Below are 14,035 nucleotides of genomic sequence, written 5' to 3' on the forward strand. Positions count from 1 at the left end.
GCTACAGGAGGAAAAAAGGAGGACAGTGATTTCTCTACATGCTGCCGCCCCTCCTATCCAGGTGTACAGGGGAGCCGCACAGGCCCCCTGGAGCATGGGGCCGTTTGCAATTGCAACCCCTGTAGTTACGCCCCTGGCAGAGCCCCTTTTGCCGTTATATATGCAAGTAATGCGCAGGGCCATCTCAAGGGGCAGCTGCCCCGGGCCTAGTCATTGTTGTGGGGCTCAAGGCAGCTGCCCCTTGAGCCCACAAAAAGTTGATAAGCGAATTTGGGAGGGCCCAGGAAAAATGTTTGCTCAGGGTCTAATCAATATTAAAGACGGCCCTGGTTATGCGGTGGGCAAGCGGTTAAGTTGCATAGATTTGAACAGCTTCCATTGAAATGCATTGGCTGCGACTTGTCATGTGACTCTGGGTGTCCAAAGCTGCATGCCAAGTCGCACAAATGCGAATGGAGCCTCAATGTCCCTAGCTTCAGAGCTTGTTTTGGTTCACTGACCCGTAACAAGCATTGCCTTCATTCTTAATCTTTTGGGCTGCCATCTTGTTTCTGAAAATTGGTCTAATAGTTTAATTGTACAAAAATGTCTCAATATAATTGAAATTTTAATTGTCACATGTGTCTGATTTTTTTTTTTATTGATTTGATTACTGGTCGATTGTCCCACCAAAATATTAGATGACTTTCCCACTGACTATGAAAAGGAAAGATAACTGAAATGTGTGCAATATAATCAGAAAGTGAAGGCATGTGCTTTAATTTGAATAAAGTAGAAATTGTGCTGCGCTCAGTCAATGCTCTGATTGATCAAAGTCATTCTGATTGAAAACACCATCATACCAATCAGGGCGGGGCTTCAATAAATCACAGAATGTAACTATTGTATCCCCCACTGCACAACCTGATACAAAGTGTCAACATCTTTGTTTAACAGAGAAACACCGCCATCTAGTGATGAGAAATGGTAATGCAATAATAGTTGGGCGTCAGCTTTTGCAGTAGGAAGGAAACATGTTTTGAAAAAAAAAAAAAAAAAGTCAACAATTCAGTTTATATATAGAATGAAAACTGAGCATGAGGAAGACATGACAGCAGCCAGCTGTGCTGCACTGTAATAGAGGAACTCTGATGGGGACCTTGATGTAACAGGGAGTCAGATATAAGAGGTGTGGGGGCTCTGATAGGGGACCATGAAGGGGGGATCCTGATGGGGACCCTAAAGTAAGGGGGGGGGGCCTGATGTAAAATAAAATATACAAAGTGACCCTTTTACTGAAATGTTTCACGACCCCTGCTCTAGTGCCTTCCTCCCCAAATCCGGTCCTCCAGACCATTTTATTTGGCCTTTGCCCCCAGGGGGAGGGGTAGAGGTGAGACGTGGACAGCCTGTGAAAGAGAGCTGAACCCTGCACACTGTGTATAGCACACCCCTAAACCCTGCACTCTGCATGAAGATCATTCAGCAGCAGGGCACTCTGTACCACAGAACTCTGCACATAGGCACCCCTGAACTCTGCACTCTGTACATAAGTACCCCTGAACTCTGCACCACAACGCACCCCTGAACACTGAAGCGCAGCGTAAACTCTGAACTCTGCAGCGCAAACCCTGAACCCTGCACCGCAGCGCAAACCCTGAACCCTGCACCGCAGCGCAAACCCTGAACCCTGCACCGCAGCGCAAACCCTGAACCCTGCACCGCAGTGCAAACCCTGAACCCTGCACCGCAGTGCAAACCCTGAACTCTGCAGCGCAGCGCAAACCCTGATCCCTGCACCACAGCCCACCCATGAACCCTGCACCACAGCGCAAACCCTGATCCCTGCACCGCAGCTCACCCCTGAACCCTGCACCACAGCACAAACCCTGAACCCTGCACCACAGCTCACCCCTGAACCACAGCGCAAACCCTGAACCTTGCACCGCAGCGCAAACCCTGAACCTTGCACCGCAGCGCAAACCCTGAACCTTGCACCGCAGAGCAAACCCTGAACCCTGCACCGCAGCGCAAACCCTGAACCACAGCGCAAACCCTGAACCCTGCACCGCAGTGCAAACCCTGAACCCTGCACCACAGCGCAAACCCTGAACCCTGCACCACAGCGCAAACCCTGCGCCGCAGCGCAAACCCTGAACCTTGCACCACAGCGCAAACCCTGCAGCGCAGCGTAAACCCTGAACCCTGCACCGCAGCTCACCCCTGAACCACAGCGCAAACCCTGAACCTTGCACCGCAGCGCAAACCCTGAACCTTGCACCACAGCGCAAACCCTGAACCTTGCACCACAGCGCAAACCCTGAACCTTGCACCACAGCGCAAACCCTGAACCCTGCACCACAGCGCAAACCCTGAACCCTGCACCACAGCGCAAACCCTGAACCCTGCACCACAGCGCAAACCCTGAACCCTGCACCACAGCGCAAAACCTGAACCCTGCACCACAGCGCAAACCCTGAACCCTGCACCACAGCGCAAACCCTGAACTCTGCACCACAGCGCAAACCCTGAACTCTGCACCACAGCGCAAACCCTGAACTCTGCACCCTTTACCGCAGCGCAAACCCTGAACTCTGTACCCTGCACCAAACCGCACACCCTGTACGCTGCACCACAGCGCACCCCGAAACTCTGCATCACAGCGCACCCCGAAACTCCGCATATAACCCACTTCTGGTATTTATTGCCTCTTTAAGATCCTCCCACAGTGCAATTGTGCCACACCCACTGTTCGATGCAGTTTGGCCGAGGAGGGGGGGGGGGGTATGGGTTTGTGGTTGCGTTCCAGCACCTAGTCTGAGAAAAAAAAGGCCCTGGATAAATGTATATAGTATTTCAGATATGACTGGCCCTTTAAGGACAACCATAATGCTGATGCGGCCCACTCTGAAACGGAGTTTGACACCCCTGTGCTAGAAGATACACCCTGCAATTCAGATAAAGGTAAGCAGTATAGGATTGGGGGGGGGGGGTTCATACTTTATTTCATGGTGAACTCTAAAATATGGGGTATAACCTGGACTCAAACCAGCTATAGATGGATTAAATGTTGGCTGCTTCAGCAGGGACCGGCTGAGACTTGACCCATCTATGGGCAGGCTAGTTGTACGGAAGTCGATCCATCGATTGATTTCAGTACAACCAGCCTGTTGCATTTTTGGCATGCGGCTATTGCCCCTACCAGTAATCATTGTGTTTTGCTGGTCAGGAATGCTCCCAGCAGAACGGATTCCCCCACCAACACTGGCTTTGTTGATGGGCAATTTTGTATCTGGCAACCCTTGGTAGAAACAAAGAAATATGCACAATCTATGGCCTGCCTTAGGCTGTACTGAATCAACCCCAAAAAAAAAAAAGAGTGTGATACCTGTACTGTGTGTGTACATAGCCACACCCACCCAGCAGACTCACCTGAACTCTGACCACTTAGAGGAACGTCCATAGTTACCGGGACCTGAGAAGACTGGCGCTGGTCCCTATCAGCTGGCGATAGGCAGTTTCCTGTGGTTTACAGAATCTGGAAGCTGTAGTAGCTGATTATTAAATAAGAAGAGTGTGGGTGACCTGTACTCCGCTCACACTTCCTCTGTGACAAATCACAGCTGACAATGTGTCATTCATACGTTGCAGCCCACTGGGTGCCAGATGCTCTCTCTGGCGCCAAAGTTGTGTCTGAGGTCCCTCCGTCCATCCCTTAATGCTCATACACTGTATTACCAAAAGTATTGGGACGCCGACATGAACTTTAATGGCATCCCAGTCTTAGTCCGTAGGGTTCAATATTGAGTTGGCCTACCCTTTGCAGCTATAACAGCTTCAACTCTTCTGGGAAGGCTGTCCACAAGAAGCCCAATTGTGAGGTCAGGCACTGATGTTGGATGAGAAGGCCTGGCTCACAGTCTCTGCTCTAATATATATATATATATATATATATATATATATATATATATATATATATATATATATATATACATACACACACACACATATACATATATATATATATATATATATATATATATATATATATATATATATATATATATATATATAAAAAATATATATATATATATATATATATATATATATATATATATATATATATATATATGTGTTTAACTAATCTTTTTTTGGTATTTTTTTTGTACATTTCTCCCTTAAGGGGGCGGGGCAGGAGGGTGTGTCCTATGCCCACATACCTTTTGCTAATAGGTGTCCCTCAATTCCATTTTAAAAAATTGGGAAGAAGGATATACACCCATCTGTATACCAGATACCTATCACAGCATTCTTAGGCCCCGTTCACATAGGGGCGACGCTACTTCGCACCGCGTCCTCCGAGGTCGCGGTGCGAGCAGCGCGCCGAGACCTCGAAGCGGCCGCCACGGACTTCATAACATTGAAGTCTATGGCGGTCGCCTCCTGGTCGCCCCAAAGAAGCTCCGGACCCTTTTTCTAGGTCGGAGCGACTTGTGTCGCTCCTATTAGAACGGGTCCGCAGCTTCCCTATGGGAGGCGACCTGCGGCGACCTGTGAGGCGACCAGGTCGCCTCACAGGTCGCCCTAGTGTGAACCGGGACTTACATTCTAAGATGATTGAAACATTCAATATTTAATGAGACCTTGTCACCAAACTAAAAAAAAAAAATAAAAAAAAAAAGGGGGAGAAAAAAAAAAAAAAAAAAAGCACAAAAAAAATAAAACACACATTTTAAAAGCTAACTTGCAAAATGTAATGTCAGCCTGCAGATAAACACTGCCACCTTCAGGCTGCAATGAGATCTGCAGTGTCATCAGTTTTATATGATAATTTTCCAGTATTAAAATAATACATAAAAACACATTTTTTTTTTATTGTTTTACCACTTCAAGACAATAAGTTTATATATGTTACGGCTTTGAAGTTGTTTACTGGGATTATGGCTGAAGATATCATCCATAACCCCCGGTATTATTTTCGGCCTGCGGCTGGCTTTCTCATGAAACTGTTCCAAGCCGCTCATAAGCAGCTGGAACACTTTCAGAAGTGGCGGGACACCCCCTTCCGGAGCTCGCCAGTGTTTCTCGAGCTTACCGTTTCCGCTGGTTTGGCCCAGAAACGATCTTAACGGTGCAGCCGGTTAGTCCCAGAGGCGGTCAAAGAGTAGATACTCTGATCGCCTCTATGGCCTTGGAGGAACAAAGCGACATCGTGACGTCATTTTTGGTCCAGGCTGGAAGTAAATCCTTTTTTTTTTTATTATATCTTTTGCTTTTAAAAAGGTAAAGGCGAGATTTGGGGTCTTTTTGTAGTGCGCCCCCCCCCCCCAACACCACGTGCGCGACAGATGTAGAGCTACGCTGGTTCTCGCAAGAGAGCCAGCCTGTAGCAGTGAAACTGTGGCGGGCAGTCGGGAACCAGTTCATTACACCGGTTCTGGGGCTGATATAATGCAGATAAGGTACTGAGATTAACCGCTTTACCCCCGCCCACATTGCTGCTACTGCGGCAATGTGGCTCGTTATCGTCCAGCGATGTAGACCTACGTCGCTGGACTCCTCCCCTTGTGGGCGGCGCGCGCCGCCGGAGGCTCGCTCCCGCTGTTTTCAGTCACAGCAGGAGTTGGGCCAGGGGAGGAGCGGCGGCGATCACCGCCGCTCTTCCCCGATCGTCGGGGAATCGAGTGTGGAGATCCACCCGATTGTGTAAACAGAGCGGGAGGATCTCCTATGTGACAGACAGTGACAGATTGCAGGGTTCAGCATAGCTGAACATGCGATCTGTCCCTGTGTCACTCAGTCACCTCCCCCCACACACGTTAGTAAGCACCAGGCATACATTAACCCCTCCCTCTCCAATAAAATGAACCCCTTCCCTGCCAGTGTCATTTTTACAGTAACAGTGCATATTTATAGCACTGATTACTGTAATAATGTCACTGGTACCCCCAAAAGTGTCAAAAATGTCAGTCAAGGGTCCGATCTGTCCGCCGCAATGTCGAAGTGCCGCAAAAAAAAAAAAAAAACGCAGATCACCGCCATTACTCGTTAAAAAAAAAACAAAAAAACACCAAAAATGACAGAAATCTTTCCCTTAGTAAACGCAATAACTTTTGCGCAAACCAATCAAAATACGCTTATTGTGATTTTTTTTTTACCAAAAATAGGTAGCAGAAAACAAATTTTTATCAAAAATGATAAAAAATTTTGATTTTTTAAATTTTTTTGGGGGCAATTTCATATAAAAAAAATGTGAAAAATAGTTATTTTTTCAAAATTTTCGCTCTTTTTTGTTTATAGCGCAAGAAGTAAAAATCGCACAGGTGATCAAATACCACCAAAAGAAAGCTCCATTTGTGGGAAAAAAAGGACGTAAATTTCGTTTGGGTACAGATTTGCATGACTGCGCAATTGTCAGTTAAAGTCGCACAGTGCCAAATCGCAAAAAGTGGCCCAGACGTAAGACAGCAAAATCCTCCGGTGGTAAAGTGGTTTAAAGAAAAAAAAAAAAAAAAAAAAATCACATTTTTTTTTTCTTTTTTATCTTATCTTTCGCTTTTAAAAAGGTAAAGGCAAGATTTGGGGTCTTTTTGTAGTCCGCCCCCAACACCACGCGCGCAACAGATGTAGAGCTACGCTGGTTCTTGCAGGAGGGCCAGCCTGTAGCAGTGAAACTGCGGCGGGCAGTCGGGAACCAGTTAATTACACCGGTTCTGAGGCTGATATAATGCAGATAAGTTACTAAGTGAGATTAATTACCACCTTAATCAGCCACAGAACCTGTGTAATTAAGGTGTGTCCTGGTTTAAAGGGACGAGGTGGCAACCCTAAACACTGCCCTTTCCACCGACTGACAATGCTGCTGCCCAAGGGTGGCTACGTTGCTCCTTCATACATAACATAGGAATGAATGTAGCCACCACAAGACAGCGGGGTGTGTTACCGGCCGATCATCACATAAAATAAAAGCCTGGTTAAAAAAAAGCAAACTAATGCAGCCATCACATCCAAATATTAATAAGCAACAATATAATAAATCTTTGTTTATGGGCTTAGTTACGCTTTAGGGGATCACCTCCACTTTTCGGGCTCTCATTGTCAGGGATCCTTGTGATATAAAAGGATCAGATCGTCTCTCCTCGGTGAGGTCACCTCTAGAAATCTTTTCCTAATCTGGAGATCTGTTTTTTTTTTTTTTTTTTTTTTTTGTTTTTTTTTAGTGCTGAAGCTGGGAAAGTGTCAGAAAATGTAATGGACTCACCTCGGCAAGCACTCCCCTCCCTGGTAATCGCCTGCTTGCACACGCTACATGACTTCACCTTCTTAAAGTTCTTTATCTTAAATGTATGACAGTTCTGTCCCTCCAGGTCTTCAGGCTGTGAAATAGAAAACAGGAATGTTCAGTATTCATCAACAATCTGTCCTTTCACTTCCTCCATCATTCACGTTAAATTGTCCAATCTCCCAAAAAGGAGATTACATCATACACTGCCACTACTATATATATATATATATATATATATATATATATATATATATATATATATACACACACACACACACAGTATATAAATGGCATGCACAGACCTGTGTACCGAAGAATTGTTCTCACCATGAATGGCCAAATTGGCAACAGTGAGGGTGAACTCTGTAAGATTTGAGAAGCCTTCTAATGACCACATGGTCACCCCACCCAAAAACTGGAGATTTAAACCACCTGATGGGTTCTTCTATCTCTCAGGAATTCCAGCAGCAAGTTCCCCCAGGTCTGTAAACCTGCCAGGACCATTAAAACCATGAACCAGCCCTCCCTGGTGGAGGTTACAATTATTGCACATTACAACGGGAGAAGGGAGAACACCCAGATGTAGGTGGAAGCACTTCAATTCTCAGAATGGGCAGATTTGGAGCCTGGAACTACGGCATAGCATCCTGCTACTTATGTATGTGAGCAATATACTATACACATACATATATATATATATATATATATATATATATATATATATATATATATATATATATATATATATATATATATATATATAGTAAAACCTCGGTTTGAGAGTAACTTGGTTTGAGAGCGCTTTGCAAGACAAGCAAATTTTTACAATATTTGTAAATTAAGTTGCGCTAAGTGTGATAAATGGAGATGTAAAGTCCATAAAGTCCCAATAGTAAATGATGATGACAAAATCCTAGATGTAATCCTGGACCAGACTCCCTTAAGGGTATAGGCTTACCAGATTCAGGTAAGAGAAAAGCAGATGCTCAATGAATCTTGTCACCTTGATAGAAGATCCAGGCCCACGTGAGCGGTAGACTCAATGGTCATTGGATCATGAAAAAAATGTAAAATACGCAATAGCGTAAAACCCAACAAATAGGTAAATATCACCAATGTGACTTGAGAATAACGTGTGTAAAAATTAGACCACCACCAAAGATTCTTATTATCAGTGGGCAAGTGTATATTAAAGAAAATGGTGTGTGTTAAATACCCCTTACCAAATATAAATAAGGGTAGGTGTATATAAACCAATAAATAATTCCAGCTGAAGTTGCCTCTTACCAGACGACTATAATGGATGTGCCAAAGTGAAAAAAACAATGATGAAAGATAGGTGTAGAACCATCACCAGCTAGATGAGCCTCTTACCATGTGAACGAAATCAAAATGTGTAAAATCAGATTCCAATAAGACACCAAGATTCAGTACCGAAAAGGAACCAGTAGGGGTCACCTCTTACCAGATCTTTAGATCAACCACGCTTGTATGATATTAATTGGTTGGGGGTCCGGCAACAGACTCGAGCAACTGATCCTCAGATGTTCCCAATGTTCACCATTCAAAAAGAGAGAAAGAGGCTCCCATAGCGTAAAACAGTAAAATTTATTCCAAAAATAAAAGCAAGAACACTCACAGAAACCAGGATGGAATGAGCAATTGTATACAGCCGCCGGCCGAACGGCCGAACGGCTTCGCTCGCCCGCACTCTCTGGTCGCGATCGGATGACGTCAGTACGCCGTGCCCTGACGACGTTTCGTCACAGATGACGTTTTCAAAGGTGAAAACGTCATCTGTGACGAAACGTCGTCAGGGCACGGCGTACTGACGTCATCCGATCGCGACCAGAGAGTGCGGGCGAGCGAAGCCGTTCGGCCGGCGGCTGTATACAATTGCTCATTCCATCCTGGTTTCTGTGAGTGTTCTTGCTTTTATTTTTGGAATAAATTTTACTGTTTTACGCTATGGGAGCCTCTTTCTCTCTTTTTGAATGGTGAACATTGGGAACATCTGAGGATCAGTTGCTCGAGTCTGTTGCCGGACCCCCAACCAATTAATATCATACAAGCGTGGTTGATCTAAAGATCTGGTAAGAGGTGACCCCTACTGGTTCCTTTTCGGTACTGAATCTTGGTGTCTTATTGGAATCTGATTTTACACATTTTGATTTCGTTCACATGGTAAGAGGCTCATCTAGCTGGTGATGGTTCTACACCTATCTTTCATCATTGTTTTTTTCACTTTGGCACATCCATTATAGTCGTCTGGTAAGAGGCAACTTCAGCTGGAATTATTTATTGGTTTATATACACCTACCCTTATTTATATTTGGTAAGGGGTATTTAACACACACCATTTTCTTTAATATACACTTGCCCACTGATAATAAGAATCTTTGGTGGTGGTCTAATTTTTACACACGTTATTCTCAAGTCACATTGGTGATATTTACCTATTTGTTGGGTTTTACGCTATTGCGTATTTTACATTTTTTTCATGATCCAATGACCATTGAGTCTACCGCTCACGTGGGCCTGGATCTTCTATCAAGGTGACAAGATTCATTGAGCATCTGCTTTTCTCTTACCTGAATCTGGTAAGCCTATACCCTTAAGGGAGTCTGGTCCAGGATTACATCTAGGATTTTGTCATCATCATTTACTATTGGGACTTTATGGACTTTACATCTCCATTTATCACACTTAGCGCAACTTAATTTACAAATATTCTACAGGGTGTGGTCACACTTGAAGTTGCTGCTGTTCAATATTATTTTCTTTAAGCGCGGTTAATCCCCCTCTATATACTAAAATTTTTACAATAAATTTTGACTTGATATACAAGCGATGTCTTGATATACAAGTAGCATCATGTCCCAACTGGGTATAAAAGAGAAGAGAGGCCCCAATAAGTGTAGCGATACAATACTAAGTATGCAGGCATCCGGGGTAAAGATGTCCACATAGACCGTCTTTCGCACTGCCATCTTCATCACACCCTTCCATGCTGCGCTCCACGAGCGATTCAAAGTCTCGCTTTCAGATCGCTCTACTGCAGGGCAGTGCTGTATTTTGGCCTAGGCCAACAAGGCCCAGGCCTAGGGCAGCACTTTGCAGGGGGGCAGCAAAAGGATGCACCACGCACAAGAAAAAAAAAACAGCCTCCTCCCCCACTAAAAAGGGTCCCTGCCGGCTTGCGCTACACACTTTTAATATAGTGCCAGTCTTATAGGGCGAATTGGGCTGGAGGGCAGGGTCCAGGAGGCAAATCAGTCTGGCACCCCCATAAAGCAGTCACACTGCTACCTCCTGGTATGATATGATGGTATGATGATGGGAAAAGCTTCGGCCGACGACCGATCTGCCGATTGTAGGCTTGTTAGTATGATGCTTCCGACAGCCGACAGCGCACTCTCGGCCGAACAGAATCGGTCTTGCAAGCATGAAAATTTTTGTAGGCCGACACCAGAGCGGCCGATTGTTCGTCAGTCAATACAGAATTCGGCCGACAGACAGCAGATTTGCAAGACTGGGCATGCTCAGAAAAGAAAAAACACAGGGAAAGTTAACCATTACATGACATCACTTCTGCAGTCGGCTGTAGTCGGCGAACAAAATTCTTGTGCAGTCTTTTGCACTTTTCAACAGACACGACAGCCCGGGGACAAAAGACGGCCGATCATTCGTGTGTACGGGGCTTTAGATGAGAAGACCTGGCTCGCAGTCTGACAGGTGGATCTGAACGGTCTGCATGTGTGAAAGGGGCCTAAGGCCCCTTTTTACATGTGTGCGACTTAAAAGTCGCATGATTTTGCTGCGACGTTGTTGCTGCGATTTTGATGCGATTTTTACTGGGCTTGAAGCGATGCCTATGTCTTTGGACCTCAAAACGCATCAAAAATCAAGCCAAAGCAGTGCAGGGACTACTTTGAAGTCGGTGCAACTTCAAGTCGCACAGATATGAACGGTACTCATTGGCAATAATGGAGAACGACTTGTCTTGCGATTTCGCAGTCCTAAATCACAGAACAAGTCACATAAGTTTGAAAGGGGCCTAAATGGCTTCAAATATGCTTGGGATAAACATAGATCCATACTCAGACAACAACGTTAACGGAAAAAATGATGGGCAGACTCGATGGACTACTCAGTCTTTTTCTGCCGCCACATTTCTATGTTTCTATGACAATAAGACTTTCTAAGTCTTCATGTATAATGCCCCTTGCCATCAGAATGGTAATTAACCATGCAATAGGAAACCAGTTTCCATACCTTGTTTCTAACCTCATATCCACATGGTGATAATAAAGTTCAATGTGCAATCTCTGCTTCCTGCTATGTAGTTCTGCACAGAGGTTGCACTTTATTACTATTCTCTCTAAATACAACTCTACCACTCTACTTTGACTAGACATTGGATGCTATGTGTGGCGTATCCTTTACTTCAGCAGGAAGAATATCAATCTTCCTGATATACAGAACCACTGGATTAAGAAAGGACTTAAAGTATGAGATGCAAGCTACATACTTGCCAACTGTCCTGTTTTTGCCGGGACAGTCCCGGCAAATAGGAGCCTGTCCCGGGTAATTTACATTGTCCCTGCAATGTACTTATTTACACTTTGCACTTTATTTATATTTCCATATAAATTTTTTTGTATGGTCACACCTGAGCACGTTTTACAGTTTAGAATTGCAGGGAATTGTGATGAGAATTTTAAACTTTAGGCAGAAGTAGTGCAGCTGAATGGGAGAATTATTCCAACTCTGCTACTTTGGTCTTAAGTTTAAAATTCCCTTTTCACTTTCCTGTAATTCTCTCTTTATTGAGTAGACCCTATAATCTGATGATAAGTAGGCGGGGATTAATTATGTGGAGTGGGCGGAGCTTCAGGGAAGTGGGTGTGGTAAGTAATTGATAGCTGTGCTGCAAAGTGTCCCTGGAATTTTTTTTCAAATGTTGGCAACTATGAAGCTATAAACTGTGTAACTGCAAAAGGGTAAAAGTCTCATGGAAAAACTTTGAGAAAACACGTTGTCGCTATAATTATAATTTCGTTTTTCTTTACACTCAGCTTGAAAGTCCAATATCTTGTATTCTGATATTTGTAAAACCTTACTGCTGACATTAGAGATTGCCTTGCTCTCTGTTGACTAGCCAGCAGAGGGCAGCACAGCACACCCTGCAGACCTTCGCTATATAACCAAGTACAGTACAGAATGAGCTAGGAGTAGCTGGATCTGCACAAATGCAGACATTTATGAGCGACGTCTAGATAAGTGGTCCTCAACTCCGGTCCTCAGGGCCCACTAACAGGCCAGATTTTAACTATTACCTTGAGGAGATGCAGACAAGAATACTGCAATCACTGAGCAGCAAATTATATCACCTGGGATGTATTTCAGTTATCTTGCAAACCTGGCCTGTTAGTGGGCCCTGAGGACCAGGGTTGCTAAACACTGATCTAGAGGACAGAGAAGGAGGGCATTCGACCCATAAACATGGGTACCACTCAGAGTAGCATTCAGCCCCATCCTACCACAGATGTCGCCAGGCTGTCTGCAGCGGGGCTGGACTAGGGTTGTCACCCCATCCCTTTAAACCAGAACATATATGAATAACACAGGTCATGAGGCTGATTTATTTTTAAACCAGGGTTTCTCCACCTTTTTTTTTTTTAGTCGGGGGGCGCCCTTGAAAAGTATTTTCAGTCTTGAGGCACCCCTGTCCAAGGCTTGGTTCACGTTACTGCGTGTTATGGAAACACGCGCAAAATCGCGCTCGTTCCTGACACACAGACAAATGCTCTGCTCTTTAGGGGGGCAATTAATTCTTAATGGTACCCCACACATTGGAAAACATGGGGGTGCTTTTGGTGCGGCCCAATTTAAAAAAAAAAAAGGGTCAGGGACTTCTTCCCCTGCATTTCTGCAAGTAGGGAAGCCCATTGAAATGAATGGGCTGCCGTACACACAGCAACACAAGATGTGAACAAAGGACTTGTTCACATGTTAGGTTGGAGGGGTGGTAAAACCACATGGTTGAGCTGTTTTTACCACCCCCAACTTCTCCCCCTTTAGCTGCAAAGACAGCAGCTGGGGGTTTACACATGCTTTGGCTGCAGCTAGAGGTATAGCCAGGGTGAATGGGGCTGCACGGCAACCACCCCGCAACTGTGTGCATTGCATGGTTGCGGTGTGGTAATAATGCTGCATTTATGGGCTTAAAACAGGTGGTAAGGAGGCAACATTTTGCGTCTTCACCACCTGTTAAATGCTTCTAAAAAAAGCGATCTGAGCATGGATTGCGTTTCAGAGTAGCAGCAATTCTTGCTGCTATCACAAACAAGCCCTACAAGAGCAGTTCTGATGGTACAGGAATGGAGGGGGTCAGGATTAAAACATACATACACACACATGTACAAACACACATACAGACACATGTACACACATACATACACACATATAGTCATACACAGTGGCAGCTGGTGCTCCATGGGCTGGGGGGGGGGGGGGTGGTAGATGGACCACACCAGCTCCCCTGGTCGCCGTCTCATTCACCCTGAACATGTGGAGGGCAGGCAGGCAGCGGCGGCTTCTCCTGCGTCTCCTCCTCCTCCTTGGCATGGCTTCTCCTTTCGGCCAATCGGGAAACGGGTATCTTCCTAATTGACCAGGAGGAGGGTCCGTGTGACAATAGCGACAATATTAATTCGCTATTGTCACACAACTGGGTGGGCTCGGGGCGCAGTGCTCTGCGCCCGAGCC

The 14,035-nt window shown here is 45.1% G+C and overlaps 1 protein-coding gene across 5 annotated transcripts in view; it reads right to left on the reverse strand.

Annotated features, from left to right (window-relative positions):
• Positions 1 to 14,035, reverse strand: part of TNS1 (tensin 1) — an 805,414-nt gene that overhangs the window by 528,139 nt on the left and 263,240 nt on the right. For all 5 annotated transcript variants that reach the window (XM_082260250.1, XM_082260249.1, XM_082260247.1 and 2 more), the window contains exon 2: positions 7,241 to 7,355. In XM_082260250.1, coding sequence (XP_082116376.1) covers positions 7,241 to 7,355 — 115 coding nt within the window. The remainder of the gene's footprint in view (positions 1 to 7,240; positions 7,356 to 14,035) is intronic.

Source organism: Pelophylax lessonae, assembly GCF_965119305.1.
Source record: "Pelophylax lessonae genome assembly, chromosome: 6".
In the NCBI taxonomy this organism is placed as follows: domain Eukaryota; kingdom Metazoa; phylum Chordata; class Amphibia; order Anura; family Ranidae; genus Pelophylax; species Pelophylax lessonae.